Here is a 26838-nt window from a genome sequence, read left to right on the forward strand (position 1 = left end):
ACCTCTGGCCTTAACCATGACCTGGTTAGTAAGTTAGTAAGTAGCTGGTTAGTAAGGGACTCAAAGACTTCAGAAATAATTGTACACTCACAGCATTAGTGTGTATTACTATTAGTGTTTTATATGTTCTGTTATGTTTCTCCAGTTTTACCGGTTCTTTTGTTTCTGCCTTCACCTGTCATTATATCAGCCGACTTTTATTTCCTGAGCTACGGCCGTTGCTTTTGTAAATCTGAGCTGTGGGTGTTTTTTTTTTTTTTTTTTTTTTTTTTTTTTTTTTTTTTTTTTATCAGTGATTGAAATCTCAGGGTACATAGTCCTCAAGTGATTTATCAGAAATGTTGAAATTAAAAAGACGCCCAGGCCATGATTTTTAATAATGTGGACTTTAACAACCATGTTAAATATCTGGTATGTCTTTTGAGAGGAGCTTAAAATTCTATTAAGGTTCTGGGCCTGTATTGCCAACTAGTAGAGAAATCATCACAGATCCATTGATTTTGGTTGGATTTTTATAATTTTTTCTGTGGAATGAGTATATTGTTTGGTGAAAAGAATGGCATATTGGCTGATGTCAGAACATGGGGGAATAGTTGATTGTCAATGAAGTAAAGTTGAAAATATTGGAAAAAAGTGAGAAAACACTTAATTTTTTTGCATTAAATTGAGCCAAAATCATGCAGAAATGTGTTTTAAGAATTATTTTTTCATTGAAGGTTGTCATCATATGTGTTTTTTGCATCTGGAAGGCATTTATTGACAGCTTACCCAGCCCATTGAGGATTGAAGGAAAATTTTCATTTTTCAAAATTTCATATCAAAAAATGAGGGGTACATGCACTAACAAGGCCACATTTTTTTTTTTCGCCATATTTTCAGCAGAGCAGACCCTCCAATTATTGGTCCTTAGGATCAAAATTAAAAAAAAAAAAACACGAATAAAAAGTGTGGCAGACCATGTCAGGCTCAACCCATTTTTAAGACTTTGGCTCCCTGACTATTTTGGACATTTTTCTTTGTATCTCAATTGATATTTTGTGACACCTGTCATGATGGTGATTGTGACAACTATGTTATAGGTTTGGTACACTGGTACTCACTATATATTTTCTTCTACCAGAAATTAGACAGTCAGTATAACATCCTGGATAATCTGAATCATTGTTTTAGACATTCAGGTTGGCTGAACTGAAAACACAGTATGCTGTGACACACAACCTCAGGGTCAGATGGCAAACACACACACACACACACACACACACACAAACACACACACTGTCTGCACAGGGTTCACTGTAAACCAGGTGTTTCGGCCAGAGTGGGCGTGTCTTACTGGAACGTCGTCATGCACATTCTTGGAAGCGCCGTGCCCACACCTGCTTACAGGGTTCTCGCGGGGTCTTAAAAACATTGAATTTATGAATTTGGAAATAATACCTTAAAAGGACTTGAATTTTTATATCTGGGTCTTAAAATTTGTGTAGTATGTAACTTCTCCGTTTCGCATTTCTCCTCAAAAGTGTAATTTGTCAACCACTGTTATTTGGTTAAATAACGTAGCCTAAATAAAGAGTGGCGGAACCAATAATTGAGAACGCAACGCAGCCTCGGGTCACGATACTCCGAACACGTCACTGGAGATCACACTCTACAGCAGCAACAGCAGCAGAAGCACAAAAATGGAAGAAAATCTCAGCAGGACACAGAAAAGTTTGACTAACGTCGTTCATGCTGGGGATATGGGGAAATGTAAATTTAACGAAGCGTGGCGGGATAAACAATCTTTTAGTCATTGGCTAAAACCGATAGACAACAGTGTGTTTGAGGCTTTTTGCACCGTATGCAAAAAAAGGATTCAGCTAGGTACAATGGGCGTGAAGGCGTTAGAGTCACATGCCAAGTCGTTGAAGCACATGAACTCTATCAGAGGCAAAGAACAAACACCAGTCCTACAAAGGAAATGAGGGTATCTCAGAGCTTTTCAAATGCATGTTTCCTGACTCCAACATCGCTAACACCTTTAGTTGTGGTCCCAACAAAATGGCTTACATCGGCAAGTTTGGTTTAGCCATTCATATCAAAGAAGAATTGGTGTCCAAAGTCAACAAATCGCCGTTTGTTCTGATGTTTGATGAGAGCCTCAACGAGACTACGAAAAACAAACAGCTGGATGTGCATGTCCGCTTCTGGGACGAAGGACAGGTTCAGTCCAGATACCTGGGCTCCCAGTTTATGGGACATTCCACTGCACAAGACCTGCTGTCGCTTCTCAAAGTAAGCATAACCTTATTGACTTAAAATGTTTCTCCATTTATATTGATAGACTCAATTTTTGTGCATACACTGTCCTGTAAAAGCAATGTTACATGACCAATTAGGTACTTCCCTTAACAATATGTGCTCAACAACTCCTCTTATCTTGAGTAATGAAATGCAGCCCTTTTTTCAGGAATGTATGGACAAACTGAACCTCAGGGACTTGGTGTCCATCTCAATGGATGGGCCCAGTGTGAACTGGAAGCTCTTTGATCTTTTCCAGAAAGATCAAGCTGAGTAGTACGGAGGTGAGGAGTTTATAATGTTGTTTCTGTGTGTGGGTGAGTGTGTATGTCATCCATTAATTAATTATAATAATGCATTTTATTTGTAGTGCACTTTACATTGTATAAACAATCTCAAAGTGCTGCAGAGCATTTTTACAGAGAATTTGGTTTCTAATATCAACTTTGCAATGAAACCTTCAGGTGTTCAGCTCATTTGTGTGGGGAGCTGTGGCCTACACGTTACACAACACATTCAAGTGTGGGTTCAATCCATGGCAGCTGGACAAGATACTGAGCGCAATGCACACATTGTTCCACAATGTGCCTGCCAGGACAGAGGATTACATCACAGTAGCCAAGTCCAGTGTGTTCCACTGTCTTTCTGTGCCCATCGTTGGGTAGAAAACCTTTCAGTTGTGGAGAGTGTCCTGGCAGTCTGGCCATCACTTCTCCTGTACATGGAAGCTGTGAAAACAAAGAGACTCTCGAACCCTGGAACAGGTAGGCCCTTCTAAAATGCTGTGAATAGGTCTGTGACTGTGACCCTGGTGGTGGTGGTGTGGCCTTGTCATAGTTTTTGTAATATACGGCTATGTTGAAATGTCCTGCCTCTCTGTGTGTCTCTCAGCATCCTATGACACAGTTGCTGCAGCCATGAAGGATCCACTCATCTTGGCCAAATTGCAGTTCTACGCGGCACTCGCCAGGACCTTCACTCCCTTCCTGAAAAAACATCAGACAGATGAGCCTGTGCTTCCATTCCTCCCCAAGGATCTGACCGAGTTGATGATGGTAATAATTTACCTAACGTTGTAATCACCAATGATTGAGCTCAATTGATATGATTTGACAATGTGGGGTTTGTGGTTAGTATGTGTAAAAAATCTGTAAAAAAAAATAGTGGATACATTCTGCATCATAATCAGACAATTTGATGTTAGTGATTATACCGCACCAGACATTTTGTGTTTGTCTTTTGACAGAGTGTACTCAGACGCTTCATGAAGAGAGACGTCCTCCACGATGTCACTGCCCTGCAGCTGACCAAACTGAATGTCACAGACGAGACCCTCTGGCTCAGCCCACAAGACATCAGCATTGGTCTAGGTGCAGAGTGAGTCCTTAAAGTAGTGTGATGTTTTAAAAAGATCATTTTACAAATGGTTAGGCTGAACAAGGTCACTGAAAACATGGTCTATATACATGGCTAATTTCTCTCTCTAGCGCAACAAAGGTGCAGAGCTCAGGGTGCTAGAGTTCAAGAGAGAGTGCATGCAGGGACAGTGTAACATCATCAGGAAAATGCAGGACAAGAGCTCCCTCAAGTATCTGACTGTTAGGCAGATGGTGTGCCTGGATCCATCAGTAATGTACCGAGGCCCAGAAAGATGCAGGAATCACATGAAAGGGCTGGTTCAGAGGTTTCTCCAGGACAAACAGCTAACTGATACTTCTGCAGGTAGGAAAAAGAGAGGCAAATTATAGGCTACACATGAATTTGTCCTCAATCTGATTGGCTGGCAATGCCCAATGATTTATTAATGTTTTTGTCTATTGTCTCATCTGTTTTGTCATAGGGGATGTCATACTGCAGCAGTTTGACCGTCTCTTGTCCTTGGAGAGCCGGAGTGAGGACTTCCTCTCCTTTCCTCCCATGCAGAAGAGGCTGGACATCTTCCTGAGCAGTGCCATGGAGCCTTATCCAGAGCTGTGGGCCTTCTGCAAGAAGCTGCTCATCCTTTCCCACGGCCAAGCTACGGTTGAACGTGGATTCTCGATAAACAAAGAGGTGGAGTCAGACAATGTGCAGGAGGACACTGTGGTCACATGGAGGCTGGTGTGTGATTACATCATACAACATGGAGGTGTTACCGAGGTATGAATGACCCCTGCCTCGACTAGTAATATGCTGTTGACTTAAAAGTTAATAGAATCAACATGGTTGGTCTCTTGAATTTGTCATTGACTCTGATTCTCTTTTCCCAACCCTATACCCAGGTTCCACTCAGTAAACTGCTACTGGCGAGTGTAGCAAAAGCTAGAACCAGATATCATCTCCATCTTGAGACAGAGAGAAAGAAAAGGGAGGCAAAAGGCCAGGCTCTTAAGAGGAAGGAGGCAGAGGACTATCTACAGGAGCTAAAGGTGAAGAGGAGACATGTACAAGAGGTATCTGAGGGTCTGGCAAGGGATGCGGACAGGCTGGCTGAGGAGGCTGAAGCGAAGGCAGGGAGCAAGATGGCTGACCTGATCTCCAGGTCCAACCTCCTGTGGAGAGGCCATAAGGAAAAGTTGGCGGAACTGGCTGTCCTTGAAGAGATTGCTGCCAAGAGTGCAGAGCTGAGGAGTTGACTCTTTCTGATCTTAATTTTATTTATTGTTGAGTTGATTTTCATTTTTTGTTGTTCAAGAGTCTTTCTACCCCCCATATTCCCAGCATGGAATAAGTAGCTAGCTAACGTAATCAATGTTAAAAAACAACTTAACAGTGTTAGTCAAACTTTTGTGGTCCGCTGAACTTTCACTTGGCTTGTTGTCTGTGGTCTGTGTCTGTACTATGTGTTATAGCATGAGTACTCACTAGTATGCTGCAATGAGGTTACATCATTCTCCACATTTTCACATTTATTCAAGAAATAAATGAACACAAATTAAAGAATTTTGTTTTTCTTTGCCGGTAGGTCTATGAAATAGGCCGTGAAATAGGTATTAAGTTTTTATATAAATGGTCTTAAAAAGACTTGAATTTAACTTGAAGAAACCTGTAGGAACCCTGAATTATAAAATCCACAACACTAGCACTCCAGATTGTTCGGAACGGGGTACACACACACACACACACACACACACACACACACACACACACACACACACCTACACACACACCTACACACTCACACACCTACACACACACACACACACACACACACACACACACTACATAGCGTTAGAATCAGCACGTAAGTAGCAGTGAGCTTTGAGCTTTGGGACCAGCTCCTCATCAGCACCATAAGGGCACTGACAGGAGAACTGACCCGTACCTGTTTGTACTTTGTGCAATGTACAGTACTGGACAATTAAAACATGATCAAAATGTGTTTTCAAGCAGAACCCATTTATGACTTTCCAGAGGATTTTCTTGTTTCTATTAACTTTACCAACATTATTTTAAGTGAAGTGTCTGAAAAACTGACCTGAATACTAAACACAGTATTCATATGCAGGATATAGATAATGGGCAGAGTATCTCATTACCAGTGTTACCATAATAGTACAGTCTTTCAGGTCTCCACTGGCAGTAATACAATATAACTACAAATATATGTCTTACACATGACAACCTTTTCCCTCATGCTTCTCAGATAAAGTAATGACACAATCATTAAATGATCGATAAATGAGTCAATATAGTTTATTAGTGGTCCTGTCAGGCTGACTTTAAAATCTCCTGAGGGCACGCAATAATAGTTAATGAGTCATTATACACTGAAATTAAGTTATTATGTGATGTGTTAGTTTTAAGTTCAATATTCAGAACATATTACATTTAAATGGATAGAATTGAAAAACAATACAAGACTTTAAACAGTACAAAGATCCAAATAAACACTGATTACAGACAAAGCATCTTGATAGTTTTAGGTAGTATTAATTAAAATGCAGATGCATTTACTTATGAACTGTATCAGAAGATCTAGAACCTGTTGGATTATTATTATTATTATTGTTGTTGTTGTTGTTATTATTATCATTATTATTGATATTTTTATTATTATTATTATTATTATATTAATTTTTTTCTTTAATCAGGTCTCTGATTATATCTGAATGTATGATGTTAAAACTGAAATAATCTGTGTTTAGTAGAACATGGGACCTCAGTATAATGTCTCACAGTAGAATATCTGTGAACTTTGCATCCATGCATGTCTGTATTGGTCACTCATGTGAACAGTGCAGTGTGTGTCTGTGTCACTGAAGGACCTTTTCACTGATCTAATGAACCAGTTAAATGACTTCTATAACTATTGTATTTTACTGGTGAATCTCTGAACATGTAATGTCATGCTAAATTGAGAATGTTTCTTTTTTTTATTACTTTTATTATTAAGGATTAATAATTGTTTTGTATAGTCATGATTGCTGTGACGAAGGTCAGAGAAGGTGGAGTCTGCAGTGGGTTATGTAAGAACAGTGTCAAGTTAAAGTGTTGTTTATAGGATCAAGGTTCTGTTGTAGGAAAGGAGGAAACTCGAAAGAGTACAGGTTTTCCACTTTCTCCTGCTGCTGGTTTTTCTCATCTTAATCATGTGGCTGGATTCTTTGTTGCTGAGTCTCGATCTCAAGGGGATATTCCTGTTTATTTTTCTGTTCATACTCGTTGCAGACTTCCTCAAAAGCAGGAATCCACCAAATTATCCCCCAGGACCTCTAGCACTCCCCCTTGTGGGGAATCTCCTCAGTCTGGACAGTAAACATCCCCACAAGTACTTCACCAAGGTTTGTCTGAAGTTTCATTTAGTCTTAAAACTATTCTGTATGTTATGGATTTTGTTTTGTTTTTTTTTTGCTTTTTGCCAATGTCCCTGCTGTGTATGTTTAGGTTTTTAATGCTGTATGTTCATTGAAATATTGAATATGGTTATGAATATGGTTCAACGCCACCTTGATCTTGATTTACGTAACTGATGATATTTTTGCATTTCTCTTGTGGAAATTAACATGATAATTATTTAACTAAGACAAATAATTACCAGCTATTTTGATAATGTTTATGGGTCAAATAAGAAAATTCAGAAGTTTATCTTGAGCTTTGCTAAACACATTTGATGCGATTTTTCCCCACTTTATATATCTCCTTCATATCTCCAAACTAAGAATCAATGACTGATCAACAAAAAAACTTAGTTGCAGCCGTATTAGAAGTCATTTCACTAGTTGCTGTTATCTGGAACGCAACAATAAAATGGAATATGGAAAAGAAAACAGTATTTCAACATCAGTCTACTGATGTTGAAGAGAAATAATAGCTCAGAGAAAATGTAAAGTAAGACATTTGGCTCCAGATTTATTGACTAAGGACTTTGAGGGTCATGTTCAGTGTTCCAGTTTTATATATTTGTATACTTCTTAGATGTAAATGTTCAGTTCAAAAATTATGTAGTTTCAACACTTTTGCCCATAAAGTTGGAATCAGATATGTTTTCAGACACATTCTTCACTTTATTCCTATTTCTACACATCAGTAATCACTTTTAAACAGGTGTAATGATTACAAACTGCGTCCCAGTTACACTTTATCAAGAATAAATCACTGTCACAATCATTTCATGCAAAATTTTATTCCAACTTTATGAGCAACGGTGTATTAAATTCATAGTGTTGATTTTCTGCAACAACGGCTGATTATCCTGTCATCGGCTTTTTCCTGCTCCAAATTATTATTATGTCCTGGTTTTTAAAAATCCAGTAGCGTAATGATCACCCTCTACTACTGACATCTGCTGTCACATTATAGAAACACATCCATGTGGGGCCTGGTTTAGTTTTTGACCCTGTATGTGTTTTGTTTCTTGTCGTGTTGTCCACAGTTGGCCGACATCTACGGGAATGTGTTCAGTGTCCGCCTCGGCAGTGATAAGTGGGTGTTTGTGTCAGGTTATAAGATGGTGAAGGAAGCCCTCATCACACAAGCTGAGAACTTTGTGGATCGGCCCTACAGCCCAGTTTCAGACAGGTTTTACACAGGAACCACAGGTGGTAATATTCTCATCCTCATCTTCCTTCACACTGTGTAATGAGGGGTTCCCCTGATATTTATACTGTCTTTTCTACGTGCATAAACACAGGAGGTCTATTCATGAGTAATGGTGAAATATGGAAGAGGCAGCGGCGGTTTGCATTGTCCACATTACGCAGCTTTGGTTTGGGTAAAAACACCATGGAGCAGTGTATTCGTGAGGAGATCCAATATCTGCGAGATGAGATCGAGAAAGACAAAGGTGGCCATGATGAATATAATATAGGATATGCTTTAAGCACATAGTGTTGTCTGAATAACATCTCCTTGTCGTTCAGGGGGGCCTTTCAATCCAGGAGGTCTTTTCAACAACGCTGTGTCCAACATCATCTGCCAGCTGGTCATGGGGAAACGCTTCGACTACAGTAACCACAACTTTCAGATGATGCTCAAGTTTCTGTCAGAGCTTCTTCAGTTGGAGGGATCTATATGGGCTCAAGTAAGTCAATAATACGGAGTTCATTTCCCCACACACAAAACAAAAACAAACAAACCAAGCAGCCAAGGAGACAGAGAGAGAATAACAGCAGCAGTTTGTCAAAGTCGAGAATCCCACCTTGGCCGTCACTTTCTACTGATCAGTACTTTCATGAAAGGAAAAGTGGGAGCAGAAAGGATCCTGTCTCACAGTTCAGTGTTTGAGTAACAAAATGACACATGACCAGAGGTAACAGAAGAAAATGAATACATGCTTCTGCTGCAGCATGGAACAAACTGAGGTTTAATTTACCCCAAAATGACCCCATCTTAAATCCAATGAAAAGCATTGCTCTTCTATGCCTATCATGAATGCTTTATTAATTCTTATTTTTCTGTATGACTGTTATTGAACCTCATAAGACCCAGCAATGAATGTTTGTCCTCTGAAGGGGACAAGAGTTTCACAGCTTTACTTTGAAAAAACAACCAAAAAACAAAAACTGTCCATTGCAAAGGGCATTCTTTAAAAAAAAAAAAAATATATATATATATATATATAGAAAATAAACATAAAAACAAAAACCGTTGCATCATGCTGTTTCTGATCAAGACAATATTTAATGTAAAAAAAAGTCAGAACTTTTACTTTACTTTGGATCTCAGGAGGTTAATTCAGAACTGTGCCTCCTTTTAATCCATTTAATAATTATTTCACTATTTTTCTCTCTTATTATGATTTAATGTGTTTAGTTCTTGCTGTTCTCAGTATGATTATCTGTTTGGATTTTATTTTTGTTTTGATTTGTCTTGATTTTCAAGTTTTATCTAAAAACAGTGAATTTCCATTTAGCAGCAAATCTATAAGACTCACCCTGAGGATTGTGGGAGCTTCAATGTCAATAATCATCAAGGATCCACAGAAGCGTCCGTGAATATTCTTTAAAAAAAAAAAAAAAAAGAGAGAGAGAAAGGACTCTGTCTTGGATGGATCCTGCACAATGGAACATTCCCAATGAAGTATTATTATGTAAATGAATCCTTGAAGGATGCTTTCTTGAATTTGAGAAATAACCTGTGGTTCCAGTAGCTGATATAGTTCAAATGTCAGCCATCAGGTGGCAACTTCCTGTTCTATGAAACAGATTAAAGCACAGCCACAGAAGACAGCCAAACAGGAAGTGGATTTGGTAGCACTCTGCTTGAATAAGCATGAATGCAATGGCAGGATTGTCATTCTTCATCCCTCTTCGATCTGTGTGTTACCACTTTGAAAGTCACCTCTGCTCTCTGAAAGAACCTCTGAGCTGCAAATACACCCTAAAAATGGCAAGTTTAGACAAAAACATACCGTTAGTCTCATAGCATAATTGCTTAATTCACACACTATATGGACAAAAGTATTGGGACTCATTGAATTCAGGTGTTTCTTTTCTAACAGGGGTCTGGGATACAAACAATAATGACAAATGTCAGAATATAGTGTTATATTATGATTAATATAACTAGAAAAGCACTCGGAGAGTGCAGACTTCCGCCAAGGCAGATCAGTCCCATCGATCCCCTCCCCCACCCACCCCCAATCGCCCCCAAAATTTTATCATTTGTTCCTTGTGCCAGTATCAAAATTTCCTGAAAATTTCATCCAAATCCATCCATAACTTTTTGAGTTATCTTGCTAACAGACAAACAGACAAACCCAGATGAAAACATAACCTCCACCGTTCCTTGGCGGAGATAAATATTGATGTGTATATCTCAAATCAGCATGAACAGGACATCTTACAGCTGTAGCCATGATGTGTCCTAATATTTATGTCCATATAGTTTATCAATATTTCCTTAAAGTTTAATTGGAGACTTTTCTTCCTAGGTGAGATGTGAAGAAAGTAGATGGTTAGTTGTGGGAGAAAATTATTATTTACAGTCATAAAAAATATTTGAGAAATTTAGAGGTAGAACATTTAAAATCATAGTTACGGATAAAAAATATCAATGTCGAGAAAAATTAAGTAAAAACCATCTCTGAGGCATTTTAGAAACAAAGATAATTTAAACCAAACTAACCAATGAAATGATATTTTCTGACAAAATAAAACTACGGTGGTGCAGTGGATAGCACTCATGCCTCACAACAAGAAGGTCCTGGGTTCGATTCCAGCACCAGTCAATGGGGTGGAGTTTGCATGTTCTTCCCATGTCTGCGTGGGTTCCCTCTGGGTACACCGGGTTCCTCCCACCATCCAAAGACATTCACTGATCGGTTAATGGGTTAATCTAAATTACCCATAGGTGTGAATGTGAGAGTGATTGTCTCTATATGTTCAGCCCTGTGACGAACTGGTGACTCATACAGGGTGTACCCCGCCTTCACCCATAAGTAGCTGGGATAGGCTCCAGTGACCCCCGTGACCCTAGTGAGGAAAAAGCGGGTTCGGACAATGAATGAATAAAACTATATTCTGACATTTGTCAATATTGTTTTGTATCCCAGACCCCTGTTAGAAAAGACACACCTGAATTCAATCTGTCCCAATTCTTTTGTCCATTTGTGTATTAGTTAGGTAATTATGCTATGAGGCTAATGCTACATGCCTTTATGTGCCAGTTTCTATTGTAGGTATTTAATAATACCAGTAATATCAGTACCACATTGCACACATTCCACCAAAAGAAGACTTTTACCAACACTTCTGAAAATACACTGTTGCAGCATCCTGCACCCAAAAACTAGCCAAACGTACCCAGATTCCTTTCACCCTGTTCTAAAATGATACTGGAGGGTGTTAGACCTATCTACAGCACTGACACAGAGACGGTTGGTGATAGATCTGAAACAGGCCAATATGAGACGCTATCAGTTTGCAAAAGGAAATGCATTTATTTGTGAATCACATTTTGTGTGAGTAATAAGACATTTGTTCAACTTATTTTGTTGATGTGTTGTTAAGTTTTGGCAGTAAATTATCTCCATACAGTAATGTTGGGTTATGTCATTAGACTATAGAACCATGTCCCTGTGTCCTATACTGACAGAACCATGAATCCATTGTCTGTAGTAACACAAACTAAATGACAAACTTGATGTTATGAATAAAACTTTTCCCCATCTGCTGTTTCATAACGGGTAGCTGTACGAGTCATTCCCACGGCTAATGAAGCACTTGCCAGGTCCTCACAACACAATGTTCACCGACTTCAACTTCATCCTGGATTTCATTAGTGAGGAGGTAGAGAGGCACAAGCAGGACCTGGACCGCAACAACCCCCGGGACTACATCGACGCTTTCCTCATCGAAATGGAAAAGGTATGTGAATAAAAGCAATGATCATACAACAGTGTATGTACAACAAAAGTGAACAAGCTAACGGTTGTGTACTTTTGTATCTCTGCATCAATAGCACAAAGAGTCTGACCTGGGCTTCACTGAGTCCAACTTGGCTTTGTGCTCCTTGGATCTGTTCCTGGCTGGAACAGAGACTACCTCCACCACTTTGCTTTGGGCTTTGGTTTACCTCATGAAAAACCCAGATATCCAGGGTAAATCATGTGCTAAGATACAATAAGACCCTTTGGAATATCTGTTTACATATACAAACCCTGAACCTGTACTGTCTTACATTTGCTGATGCTTAAATCTTTCCTTCATTATTCTTCTAGAAAAGGTCCATGCAGAGATAGACAAGGTGATTGGACAGAGCCGCCTACCCACCATGGCAGACAGACCCAACTTACCCTACACCGACGCAGTCATCCATGAGATCCAGAGGCTGGGAAACATCGTTCCTCTAAACGGACTCAGAACGGCAGCAAAGGACACAACACTGGATGGTTACTTCATTCCCAAGGTGCTAGAGAGTAATTCAGAAAGGCTTGACTATTACAGAAGATAATACCAGACTACTACATCATTACTGCTACGCATTGCCTGGCATGAACCTGTGGATTGTGTTGACAGGGTACATCCCTGATGCCCATGCTGACGTCTGTGCTGTTTGACAAAAATGAATGGGAGACTCCGGACACCTTCAACCCTGGCCACTTCCTGGACGCAGAGGGAAAGTTTGTAAAAAAAGAAGCGCTGCTGCCGTTCTCTGCAGGTAAATCACATTCACCCAAATCTAATGCATGATGTCATGAAGAAAAACAATGTAATCTTAACCTCCTACACATGTATGTCTCTATGTTTGTGTGTTCTTCAGGGAAGCGTGTGTGTCTCGGAGAAGGCCTCGCCAAGATGGAGCTGTTTCTGTTTTTCGTTGGTTTATTGCAGAAGTTTTCCTTCTCCGTTCCTGAAGGAGTGGAGTTGAGTACAGAGGGCATCACTGGAGCCACACGAGTACCACAACCCTTCAAAGCTTACGCCAAAGCTCGCTGAAATATGCACTGAATAAGTGTTGTGTGTCACACTCTTTCAATAGTTGGATGTAGATACTTTTCTGTCTAATCTAATTGTCTAGTGTCACTGTCACCTATCAAAAACACATGAATAAAAACATATTATGACATAAGCTTAATTTCTGGCTATTGAAAGACAGTAATTATCTATAGTGAATAAAAAACATAAAACATGAAAACATAACATTTACTAAATACTCCCTTTATAGAGCACTCACAGAAATACTCTGAAATTCAAAATTTCATTACTTTATTGAAATTTTCCAAAATTTTACATTGTTGTGTAAAAAAAATCAAGGTCAATGAAATTACCATATTTGGCTCCTTACCCATAAGTGGCAAAAAATAAAAATAAAATATTCGAGAAGTGTATACAAAATTTACAAGAGAAACACGTAATGTGAAAGGAATACGTATTTTAGAACATTAGAACACTTTTAGAGCATTACAGCATAAGTGCTGATCCAGACCCCTGTCCACATCCACATGATCCCTTTGAACATCATTCCTTACATTAGTACCATTTAGGGATGTTGGCATAAAAATGTAATATCGGTGAATATCGGTATCGTTTTTTTTTTTTTTGCCTATCATTAAAACCGATAAAATAATGCTTTGATCTCACCGGCATTTACCGACGCGTAAATGAAGCATTGTTTGTAGCTGACAGAAATGTGCAGTTTTCAGAATTGTACAGTAGAGTTGCCACACTGTAATAGACTCATGGAGGGAGGGAGAGAAAATAAAAAAATATGGCATTTTTTCCACAACTTAACTCTTTCTTCGCCAATGACGAGATTTTCCGTCACTCCGTGTTTTCACTGTTATACTGTAGTTGAAGTTGTTGCGGATCGTGTGAATTACTTTCCTTAGTCCAAAAACAAACAATTAAGCAGCTTTTTCGGAAAAATGACGGACTGGGTTTAATGTTTTCGCACTGGAGTCTCCGTATCCCATGGCAACGCATCCAGCGGCAGTGACTGAATGAGGAAGTGCAGACTGTGCAGGAACCGCGTGCAGTTTCAAAAGCCTTAAAGATGATTATGGAGACAGAGTCTGACAATTCAATATATGATGGAGCTACAGAAGAACCATTTAGAGACAGGAACGGAGAAATAGAAGGTGAGGGAGACGGAACACGGGAAACACGGAGCGGCTCAGGTCCGACACAGAGATGGGGGGGGGGGGGGGGGGGGGGGGGGGGGGGGGGGGGGGGGGGGGGGGGGGGGGCACGGGGCGACACGGAGAAAATGACAGACAGGAGGAAGAGAGAAGAGACATTTCTAGAGGACATTCAAGGAGAAGACAGACACACAGACATGGGACAAGACAAAGGACAGCTAGTGTTCATCTGTTAGAGTGAGTTCAGATTCAGACTGAGGACACAGAACAGATTCAGCTGTAGAATGTCAGCAGGGACACAGGTAAGACACTGTTGGATTTGGCTTTAGTAGGAAATAAATAAATACATATATTCATACAGAGATAAATAACTAGATGTCCATATAATTATTTCCAGATCAAACACAGCAGGTGGTCCAACAGGAGGACCTGGTGCAGCCAAGCAAAGGCCAGAAATCTACAGTATTTAGTGAATTTATTTCTTTTTTTCTTGAAAATGAGGAATATTGAAGTGTTTATATCAAAAAACTAAACTACTATGTGGAAGACTTATAACTGATGTATTTAAATGTGATAAGTTTAGAAGGAACCTGGTGCTTTAGAAGATGTTTGGTCTAAAGTTTGGTGTAGATTCCTCTAATATTTTGTGGAATGATGGGATATCTTAGAGCTGTTTGTTATTATTATTGTTGTTATTATCATTTTATTTTGTGATTTGGAATACAGTGTTACTGTTGGTAAATGAGAGAGTCAAAAATGTAAATAGGAAATCAATTTTATCTTGAAAATCAATATGTTTGGAAAAAAATGCAGTTTTCTCAGTTTTTTGCTCACAATTCAGTTTTTTCCTGAAAATGACCAAAATTCAAATGTTCATATCTCACGAACGAATGAAGATACAATAAAATCGTTTCTTGTGTTTAAAAGTTGAAGTTCTGTTCTTTCTTTTGATGCATTTAGTGTTCACATACTCCTAACAAAACATTTTCAGTCAGCCTCCAAAGATTAGTGAAAATGACCAAAAAGGCAGGCGCTGGCTACCAACTCACTGGAAAATGCTCTGGCGGGGAAAGAGTTAAGTTGAAGTATGTATTCTTTGCACAGACAGTGTTTACATTTTAAAAGCCTTGTTGCATTTGAGAATGCATCCAGTGGGGCATCACAATAAAATTAGGCATGATGTGTTAATTCCATGACAGGAGATATGTGACGTTACCTAAAATTAGTTTAATATCCCACATATATTGGCAGCGATATCGGTAGATATCGGAATCGGAAATTAAGCGTTGGACAATATCGGCATATCGTTTTTTGGCAAAAAAGCCAATATCGGACATCCCTAATTTTTATAATTTTTTCTGTGGAATGAGTATATTTTTCTGTGGAATGAGTATATTACTATTAATATACAAATTTCGGTCAGTATTTATTATTATTATGATTATTGTCTCATGTCATACCACTACTCTGTTTAGTTTTTGTACTATAGTGCCGTAACGTTAGGGCTGCGTTTTCTGGGTTTACATTATATCTATTTATTTGTGTTACGGGTCCCAGGTATGGTACCACAATAACAAAATACAAATCTGTGAAATAGAGATATAGTTGAGCAGCAATCAAGACACGGAGCATTCAGTTCTTCATCCAGATTGAGTCTATATTCAAACATCAAAATAAAATATGCAATTCAAAATATGACTTTTAGTATCTCTGTCTCAGTTCTTAATAACTGTGAAATAAGTGCGATAAATGTCCATAAGTCCTTTCAGTCCATTTTCTTTTCACAGAACACATTCACACTAATAACATCACATTTTCACTATAGTATACATGGTATTACATTTTATATAAATGAATCAGAGCTACTATAATGATATAGTGCAAATCACAGCAGTACTCGACTGTATTTAGAGCAGCAACATCTTATCTGCGATGATTCTGGACATACACACTTAACATAAATTGTTCACTGACAGAGAAATACAAAACCCTTTTAATATAGAACCATTTACTATACCTAAATCTTAAAGAAAACAAATTTACTCCTTTTGACTTCATATTTCACACTAACACTCCTCAAAAATGAGCTAAACTTACCATTTTATTATCTATAACACACTTAACCCATTACAAGTTCTGCTGTAGGATGTATTACATGTGTGAGAGCCGAAATAATAATCAGTACGGAGTACATAAACATTAGTGACATGCCTGCGAGACCTGACGGAGGGAAAAACAACCCATACACCCGCGATGCGGCGTGTTCCCGCCACTAAGAGAGCGGCGCTACTTTGAAGTTTTTAAAGTTCACAAAAGTACTTAAATCAACACTGAAACACTTTCATAACTTCTGTCCACATGCAGTAAGGCTTTAAACAACCACGACTGGTTATTTTTACCGACTACTAACCTGTGAAATAGAGATATAGTTGAGCAGCAATCAAGACACGGAGCATTCAGTTCTTCATCCAGATTGAGTCTGGTACGTGGGCGGAAGTTCCCACCTGAAACTACCTGGAGTGCAACCGCTCCCGTGACAAAGGTTCCACCTGGATGCTGCTTACATTTATCATGTTTTTTTCATAATATACATGAAATATAAAATGACATAGCTGTCAACTAATTTTTCAGAGCATTATTAACCCCTGTAAACAAAGGAACTATTTTCCAGCTGCCTAAATTAAATACTATACAAAAATGGTCGCACTATTTTTGGCATGTCACATTTGTATAAGTTTGTGTAGAATCAATTCCTCCCCTTCCGGTCCGTGTCTGTCTCATCGAGTGCTTTTTTTTCAGGTAAATGTAACTAGCGAGCTAATTGGAGAGCCAACAGCCAATCAGAGTGTACTTCCGCAAGCTCTCCGATTGGTTGGTTTTGTGGCACAATTGTAACGTGCGTGTCAAGTTGAGCGTGCGGACATGACAACCTGAGCGCGCAGGGAGAGGGAGGTTGAGTGAGAGAGGGAAGGCGAAAGTGAGCGAGCGCAGCGGTCTGTTTGGAATGGAATTGAAAGAATTTGTGAGAGAACATTATGAGTAAAACTAACATGCAAACGCATTTATGGAGCACAATATCAATATTTGTTTGCTCAAGCGTAATTTGTTTTTGAAATATAACTGATGTGCTCGCAAAATATATTTTTATGTGCTCAAAATCTCTAATTGTGTGCTCAGAATCTATCATTGCTCGCTCAAGAAACTGGCACAAATATAATTCCATAGATCTGGCCCTGATCCTTCCTCTTAAATGGTTGGGTGTGGCCTGATAGGTGAGGCGAGGTCCTGCCCCTCCCCAACCAGGAAGTGGAGTTTTTAACACTGACCTACAAACACAAACCAAGGAAACCAAAGTACATCCATCTTACCTACCCTCCTAACAAAAAAAACAGGAGAAAACTTTAAGAAAAACGTTCCCTCCTTTTGTGTCTGATTATACAAAGCTCTCCAGCAAAAATGACAGATGGCTGGTTACAAATGAGGGGGATGAGAAGAGAGGAGTCTCCTTGGAGGTAGGGTGATCCTGCTTTAGATTTCCCTGCTCATCGCCGAGGAACCAATCAGCAGCAGCAGTCCAGCACCACACCTGCAGCTCATCCTCACTCAACCATGATCTGTAGGGAGAGACAGACAAACAACACACACCCATACACACACTACATAGCGTTAGAATCAGCACTTAAGTAGCAGTGAGCTTTGAGCTTTGGGACCAGCTCCTCATCAGCACCACAGTCAAGGGCACTGACAGGAGAACTGACTCGTACCTGTTTGTACTTTGTGCAATGTACAGTACTGGACAATTAAAACATGATCAAAATGTGTTTTCAAGCAGAACCCATTTATGACTTTCCAGAGGATTTTCTTGTTTCTATTAACTTTACCAACATTATTTTAAGTGAAGTGTCTGAAAAACTGACCTGAATACTAAACACAGTATTCATATGCAGGATATAGATAATGGGCAGAGTATGTCATTACCAGTGTTACCATAATAGTACAGTCTTTCAGGTCTCCACCAAGGTTATTATCGTTAACGAAAACGAACGAAATGACGAAAACTAAAATTGAAAAAACATTTTCGTTAACTGAAATAAATAAAAACTCTAATTTAAAGAAAAAAACGATAACTAACTGAAACTGTATTGTGAGCTTACAAAACTAACTAAAACGTATAAAAATTATGGATACAATTCCCTTCGTTTTCGTCTCTGTCAATGTCGGATTGATATGAAATTAATTTATTTCGCTCCAGCAGTTTGAGCTGGTGACAACATACGACATTTCCCAGTCTGTCATGTGTGGTCACTGGTGGTTTCCAGTCGTCTTCTGGTCCCCACTCTACCTGGAACATACAGACTAAAGCTGGGACACAGCAGCACAGTCCTGTCTGGGGTTTACTGGAGTGATACATGGGTCGGGTTTTTTTTTTTTTTTTTTTTTTTGGCGTACCGTGTGTGCGCGTGAGTGACAGACAGAGCTGAGCTAAAGGACAGTCAGTGTTGAACTAGCATCCAGGTTAAAACTGGAGCGTTTATCACCATGAAAAGGCCTTCCAAGGCCTTAACTGCACAGTTTAGAAGAGGAGAAAAGAGGAGGATGAAAACTAATCCAATTACAGAGGTATGGAACCTGTTAGAATGTTAAAAAACGTTTGATGTTACTAGCTACAGCTAGCTGAACTGAACTGAAGCAAAGTTGGCTAATAATGGAACTGGAGATGATTAAGAGATGAGATATCTGCTAAGGTGTGGTTGACTGATGAGGAACTGGGTTATATATGTTTATAAGTGGTTTGTATATGTTTCTGTCTGCTTTAACTGCTGGTTAGCTGGTTTATAATAGGTTCCTATCTGCTTTAACTGCTGGTTAGCTGGTTTATATATGTTTCTATCTGCTTTAACTGCTGGTTAGTTGGTTTATATCTGTTTCTATCTGCTTTAACTGCTGGTTAGCTGGTTTATATATGTTTCTGTCTGCTTTAACTGCTGGTTAGCTGGTTTATAATATGTTCCTATCTGCTTTAACTGCTGGTTAGCTGGTTTATATATGTTTCTATCTGCTTTAACTGCTGGTTAGCTGGTTTATATATGTTTCTATCTGCTTTAACTGCTGGTTAGCTGGTTATATATGTTTGTATCTGGTTTAACTGCTGGTTAGCTGGTTTATATATGTTTCTATCTGCTTTAACTGCTGGCTGCTTTGTGCATCTCCTCTCATGCTTTGCACATCTTCGCATTGTTTCACGTAAGTGACGTTGTGTATGGATTGCACCCCACCTCAACCTGCTATAGGGAATTTAGACATTGTACGGTACATTGTGTCTCTGCTCAGTCCATGAGCCGCCCTAACCCGACCCCCAAATAAAGTGTCCAGGGTAACACATATCCATGCCTCACTAATTTCTTTGAATAGGATGATGAGGAAGATAAAATATATGAAATAACTAAAACTAATACTAAAACTAAACTAAACTAAACTAAAACTAAGCATTCAGAAAAAAACGATAACTAATAAAAACTAACATACCTGCTCTAAAAACTAATTAAAACTAACTGAATAAGAGAAAAAAAAAGTCAAAACTAATTAAAACTAAACTATAATTAAAAATCCAAAACTATTATAACCTTGGTCTCCACTGGCAGTATATACTAATACAATATAACTACAAATATATGTCTGACACATGACAACCTTTTCCCTCATGCTTCTCAGATAAAGTAATGACACAATCATTAAATGATCGATAAATGAGTCAATATAGTTTATTAGTGGTCCTGTTAGGCTGACTTTAAAATCTCCTGAGGGCACGCAATAATAGTTAATGAGTCATTATACACTGAAATTAAGTTATTACCTCCGCCAAGGAGGTTATGTTTTTGCCAGGGTTTGTTTGTTTGTCCGTTAGTGTGCAACATAAGTCAAAAAGTTAAGGACAGATTTGGATGAAATTTTCAGGGTTTGTTGGAAATGGGATAAGGAAGAAATGATTCAATTTTGGTGGTGATGGGGGGGGGGGGGGGGGGGGCACTGATCGTTAGTGTGCAACATAACTCAAAAAGTTCTGGACAGATTTGGATGAAATTTTCAGGGTTTGTTGGAAATGGGATAAGGAAGAAATGATTAAATTTTGGTGGTGATCGGGGGTGGGGGGGCCCACGGGGGGGGGGCACTGATCAGCCTTGGCGGAGGTCTGCGCTCTCCGAGTGCTTCTAGTTATGTGATGTGTTAGTTTTAAGTTCAATATTCAGAACATATTACATTTAAATGGATAGAATTGAAAAACAATACAAGACTTTAAACAGTACAAAGATCCAAATAAACACTGATTACAGACAAAGCATCTTGATAGTTACCTCCGCCAAGGAGGTTATGTTTTTGTCAGGGTTTGTTTGTTTGTTTGTCTGTCTGTCTGTCTGTCTGTCTGTTTGTTTGTCTGTCCGTTAGTGTGCAACATAACTCAAAAAGTTATGGACAGATTTGGATGAAATTTTCAGGGTTTGTTGGAAATGGGATAAGGAAGAAATGATTACATTTTGGTGGTGATCGGGGGTGGGGGGGCCCACGGGGGGGGGCCACTGATCAGCCTTGGCGGAGGTCTGCGCTCTCTTGAGTGCTTCTAGTTTTAGGTAGTATTAATTAAAATGCAGATGCATTTACTTATGAACTGTATCAGAAGATCTAGAACCTGTTAGATTATTATTATTATTATTATTATTATTATTATTATTGTTGTTGTTGTTGTTGTTGTTATTATTACTATTACATATATATTTATTTTTTTCTTTAATCAGGTCTCTGATTATATCTGAATGTATGATGTTGTTAAAACTGAAATAATCTGTGTTTAGTAGAACATGGGACCTCAGTATAATGTCTCACAGTAGAATATCTGTGAACTTTGCATCCATGCATGTCTGTATTGGTCACTCATGTAAACAGTGCAGTGTGTGTCTGTGTCACTGAAGGACCTTTTCACTGATCTAATGAACCAGTTAAATGACTTCTATAACTATTGTATTTTACTGGTGAATCTCTGAACATGTAATGTCATGCTAAATTGAGAATGTTTCTTTTTTTTTTATTACTTTTATTATTAAGGATTAATAATTGTTTTGTATAGTCATGATTGCTGTGACGAAGGTCAGAGAAGGTGGAGTCTGCAGTGGGTTATGTAAGAACAGTGTCAAGTTAAAGTGTTGTTTATAGGATCAAGGTTCTGTTGTAGGAAAGGAGGAAACTCGAAAGAGTACAGGTTTTCCACTTTCTCCTGCTGCTGGTTTTTCTCATCTTAATCATGTGGCTGGATTCTTTGTTGCTGAGTCTCGATCTCAAGGGGATATTCCTGTTTATTTTTCTGTTCATACTCGTTGCAGACTTCCTCAAAAGCAGGAATCCACCAAAGTATCCCCCAGGACCTCTAGCACTCCCCCTTGTGGGGAATCTCCTCAGTCTGGACAGTAAACATCCCCACAAGTACTTCACCAAGGTTTGTCTGAAGTTTCATTTAGTCTTAAAACTATTCTGTATGTTATGGATTTTGTTTTGTTTTTTTTGCTTTTTGCCAATGTCCCTGCTGTGTATGCTTAGATTTTTAATGCTGTATGTTAATTGAAATATTGAATATGGTTATGAATATGGTTCAACGCCACCTTGATCTTGATTTACGTAACTGATGATATTTTTGCATTTCTCTTGTGGAAATTAACACAATAATTATTTAACTAAGACACATAATTACCAGCTATTTTGATAATGTTTATGGGTCAAACAAGAAAATTCAGAAGTTTATCTTGAGCTTTGCTAAACACATTTGATGCGATTTTTCCCCACTTTATACATCTCCTTCATATCTCCAAACTAAGAATCAATGACTGATCAACAAAAAAACTTAGTTGCAGCCGTATTAGAAGTCATTTCAGTAGTTGCCGTTATCTGGAACGCAACAATAAAATGGAATATGGAAAAGAAAACAGTATTTCAACATCAGTCTACTGATGTTGAAGAGAAATAATAGCTCAGAGAAAATATAAAGTAAGACATTTAGCTCCAGATTTATTGACTAATGACTTTGAGGGTCATGTTCAGTGTTCCAGTTTTATATATTTGTATACTTCTTAGATGTAAATGTTAAGTTAAAAAATTATGTAGTTTCAACACTTTTGCCCATAAAGTTGGAATCAGACATGTTTTCAGACACATTCTTCACTTTATTCCTATTTCTACACATCAGTAATCACTTTTGAACAGGTGTAATGATTACAAACTGCGTCCCAGTTACACTTTATCAAGAATAAATCACTGTCACAATCATTTCATGCAAAATTTTATTCCAACTTTATGAGCAACGGTGTATTAAATTCATAGAGTTGATTTTCTGCAACAATGGCTGATTATCCTGTCATCGGCTTTTTCCTGCTCCAAATTATTATTATGTCCTGGTTTTTAAAAATCCAGTAGCGTAATGATCACCCTCTACTACTGACATCTGCTGTCACATTATAGAAACACATCCATGTGGGGCCTGGTTTAGTTTTTGACCCTGTATCTGTGTTTTGTTTCTTGTCGTGTTGTCCACAGTTGGCCGACATCTACGGGAATGTGTTCAGTGTCCGCCTCGGCAGTGATAAGTGGGTGTTTGTGTCAGGTTATAAGATGGTGAAGGAAGCCCTCATCACACAAGCTGAGAACTTTGTGGATCGGCCCTACAGCCCAGTTTCAGACAGGTTTTACACAGGAACCACAGGTGGTAATATTCTCATCCTCATCTTCCTTCACACTGTGTAATGAGGGGTTCCCCTGATATTTATACTGTCTTTTCTACGTGCATAAACACAGGAGGTCTATTCATGAGTAATGGTGAAATATGGAAGAGGCAGCGGCGGTTTGCATTGTCCACATTACGCAGCTTTGGTTTGGGTAAAAACACCATGGAGCAGTGTATTCGTGAGGAGATCCAATATCTGCGAGATGAGATCGAGAAAGACAAAGGTGGCCATGATGAATATAATATAGGATATGCTTTAAGCACATAGTGTTGTCTGAATAACATCTCCTTGTCGTTCAGGGGGGCCTTTCAATCCAGGAGGTCTTTTCAACAACGCTGTGTCCAACATCATCTGCCAGCTGGTCATGGGGAAACGCTTCGACTACAGTAACCACAACTTTCAGATGATGCTCAAGTTTCTGTCAGAGCTTCTTCAGTTGGAGGGATCTATATGGGCTCAAGTAAGTCAATAATACGGAGTTCATTTCCCCACACACAAAACAAAAACAAACAAACCAAGCAGCCAAGGAGACAGAGAGAGAATAACAGCAGCAGTTTGTCAAAGTCGAGAATCCCACCTTGGCCGTCACTTTCTACTGATCAGTACTTTCATGAAAGGAAAAGTGGGAGCAGAAAGGATCCTGTCTCACAGTTCAGTGTTTGAGTAACAAAATGACACATGACCAGAGGTAACAGAAGAAAATGAATACATGCTTCTGCTGCAGCATGGAACAAACTGAGGTTTAATTTACCCCAAAATGACCCCATCTTAAATCCAATGAAAAGCATTGCTCTTCTATGCCTATCATGAATGCTTTATTAATTCTTATTTTTCTGTATGACTGTTATTGAACCTCATAAGACCCAGCAATGAATGTTTGTCCTCTGAAGGGGACAAGAGTTTCACAGCTTTACTTTGAAAAAACAACCAAAAAACAAAAACTTTCCACTGCAAAGGGCATTCCTTAAAAAAATATAAATATAGAAAATAATCATTAAAAAAACAAAAACCGTTGCATCATGCTGTTTCTGATCAAGACAATATTTAATGTAAAAAAAAAGTCAGAACTTTTACTTTACTTTGGATCTCAGGAGGTTAATTCAGAACTGTGCCTTCTTTTAATCCATTTAATAATTATTTCACTATTTTTCTCTCTTATCTGTTTAGATTTTATTTTTGTTTTGATTTGTCTTGATTTTCAAGTTTTATCTAAAAATAGTGAATTTCCATTTAGCAGCAAATCTATAAGACTCACCCTGAGGATTGTGGGAGCTTCAATGTCAATTATCATCAAGGATCCACAGAAGCGTCCGTGAATATTCTAAAAAAAAACAAAAAAGAGGAAGGACTCTTTGGATGGATCCTGCACAATGGAACATTCCCAATGAAGTATTATTATGTAAATGAATCCTTGAAGGATGCTTTCTTGAATTTGAGAAATAACCTGGGGTTCCAGTAGCTGATATAGTTCAAATGTCAGCCATCAGGTGGCAACTTCCTGTTCTATGAAACAGATTAAAGCACAGCCACAGAAGACAGCCAAACAGGAAGTGGATTTGGTAGCACTCTGCTTGAATAAGCATGAATGCAATGGCAGGATTGTCATTCTTCATCCCTCTTCGATCTGTGTGTTACCACTTTGAAAGTCACCTCTGCTCTCTGAAAGAACCTCTGAGCTGCAAATACACCCTAAAAATGGCAAGTTTAGACAAAAACATATCGTTAGCCTCATAGCATAATTGCTTAATTCACACACTATATGGACAAAAGTATTGGGACTCATTGAATTCAGGTGTTTCTTTTCTAACAGGGGTCTGGGATACAAACAATAATGACAAATGTCAGAATATAGTGTTATATTATGATTAATATAACTAGAAAAGCACTCGGAGAGTGCAGACTTCCACCAAGGATGATCAGTCCCATCGATCCCCTCCCCCACCCACCCCCAATCACCCCCAAAATTTTATCATTTGTTCCTTGTGCCAGTATCAAAATTTCCTGAAAATTTCATCCAAATCCATCCATAACTTTTTGAGTTATCTTGCTAACAGACAAACAGACAAACCCAGATGAAAACATAACCTCCACCGTTCCTTGGCAGAGATAAATATTGATGTGTGTATCTCAAATCAGCATGAACAGGACATCTTACAGCTGTAGCCATGATGTGTCCTAATATTTATGTCCATATAGTTTATAAACATCATTATTTCCTTAAAGTTTAATGGGAGACTTTTCTTCCTAGGTGAGATGTGAAGAAAGTAGATGGTTAGTTGTGGGAGAAAATTATTATTTACAGTCATAAATATTTGAGAAATTTAGAGGTAGAACATTTAAAATCATAGTTACGGATAAAAAATATCAATGCTGAGAGAAATTAAGTAAAAACCATCTCTGAGGCATTTTAGAAACAAAGATAATTTAAACCAAACTAACCAATGAAATGATATTTTATGACAAAATAAAACTACGGTGGTGCAGTGGATAGCACTCATGCCTCACAACAAGAAGGTCCTGGGTTCGATTCCAGCACCAGTCAGTGGGGGTGGGACGTTTCTGTGTGGAGTTTGCATGTTCTTCCCATGTCTGCGTGGGTTCCCTCTGGGTACACCGGGTTCCTCCCACCATCCAAAGACATTCACTGATCGGTTAATGGGTTAATCTAAATTGCCCATAGGTGTGAATGTGAGAGTGATTGTCTCTATATGTTCAGCCCTGTGACGAACTGGTGACTCATACAGGGTGTACCCCGCCTTCACCCATAAGTGGGATAGGCTCCAGTGACCCCCGTGACCCTAGTGAGGAAAAAGCGGGTTCGGACAATGAATGAATAAAAATATATTGTGACATTTGTCAATATTGTTTTGTATCCCAGACCCCTGTTAGAAAAGACACACCTGAATTCAATCTGTCCCAATTCTTTTGTCCATTTGTGTATTAGTTAGGTAATTATGCTATGAGGCTAATGCTACATGCCTTTATGTGCCAGTTTCTATTGTAGGTATTTAATAATACCAGTAATATCAGTACCACATTTGCCACATTCCACCAAAAGAAGACTTTTACCAACACTTCTGAAAATACACTGTTGCAGCATCCTGCACCCAAAAACTAGCCAAACGTACCCAGATTCCTTTCACCCTGTTCTAAAATGATACTGGAGGGTGTTAGACCTATCTACAGCACTGACACAGAGACGGTTGGTGATAGATCTGAAACAGGCCAATATGAGACGCTATCAGTTTGCAAAAGGAAATGCATTTATTTGTGAATCACATTTTGTGTGAGTAATAAGACATTTGTTCAACTTATTTTGTTGATGTGTTGTTAAGTTTTGGCAGTAAATTATCTCCATACAGTAATGTTGGGTTATGTCATTAGACTATAGAACCATGTCCCTGTGTCCTATACTGACAGAACCATGAATCCATTGTCTGTAGTAACACAAACTAAATGACAAACTTGATGGTATGAATAAAACTTTTCCCCATCTGCTGTTTCATAACGGGTAGCTGTACGAGTCATTCCCACGGCTAATGAAGCACTTGCCAGGTCCTCACAACACAATGTTCACCGACTTCAACTTCATCCTGGATTTCATTAGTGAGGAGGTAGAGAGGCACAAGCAGGACCTGGACCGCAACAACCCCCGGGACTACATCGACGCTTTCCTCATCGAAATGGAAAAGGTATGTGAATAAAAGCAATGATCATACAACAGTGTATGTACAACAAAAGTGAACAAGCTAACAGTTGTGTACTTTTGTATCTCTGCATCAATAGCACAAA

General features: G+C 38.7%; 1 protein-coding gene and 1 pseudogene across 1 annotated transcript; both read left to right on the top strand.

Annotated features, from left to right (window-relative positions):
• Window positions 1-6743: 6743 nt before the first annotated feature.
• Window positions 6744-13278, top strand: LOC115418023 (cytochrome P450 2J6-like). The gene is made up of 9 exons (XM_030132311.1): window positions 6744-7043; window positions 8135-8300; window positions 8393-8545; window positions 8622-8782; window positions 11892-12068; window positions 12163-12301; window positions 12422-12609; window positions 12720-12861; window positions 12964-13278. The coding sequence occupies exons 1-9, from the start codon at window positions 6852-6854 to the stop codon at window positions 13137-13139; spliced, it is 1494 nt and encodes a 497-aa protein (XP_029988171.1). The 5' UTR covers window positions 6744-6851; the 3' UTR covers window positions 13140-13278.
• Window positions 13279-21459: 8181 nt separating this feature from the next.
• LOC115418024 (cytochrome P450 2J6-like) overlaps window positions 21460-26838 on the top strand; it is a 6391-nt pseudogene continuing 1012 nt past the window's right edge.

This window comes from Sphaeramia orbicularis, chromosome 4 (assembly GCF_902148855.1).
Source record: "Sphaeramia orbicularis chromosome 4, fSphaOr1.1, whole genome shotgun sequence".
Classification (NCBI taxonomy): Eukaryota; Metazoa; Chordata; class Actinopteri; order Kurtiformes; family Apogonidae; genus Sphaeramia; species Sphaeramia orbicularis.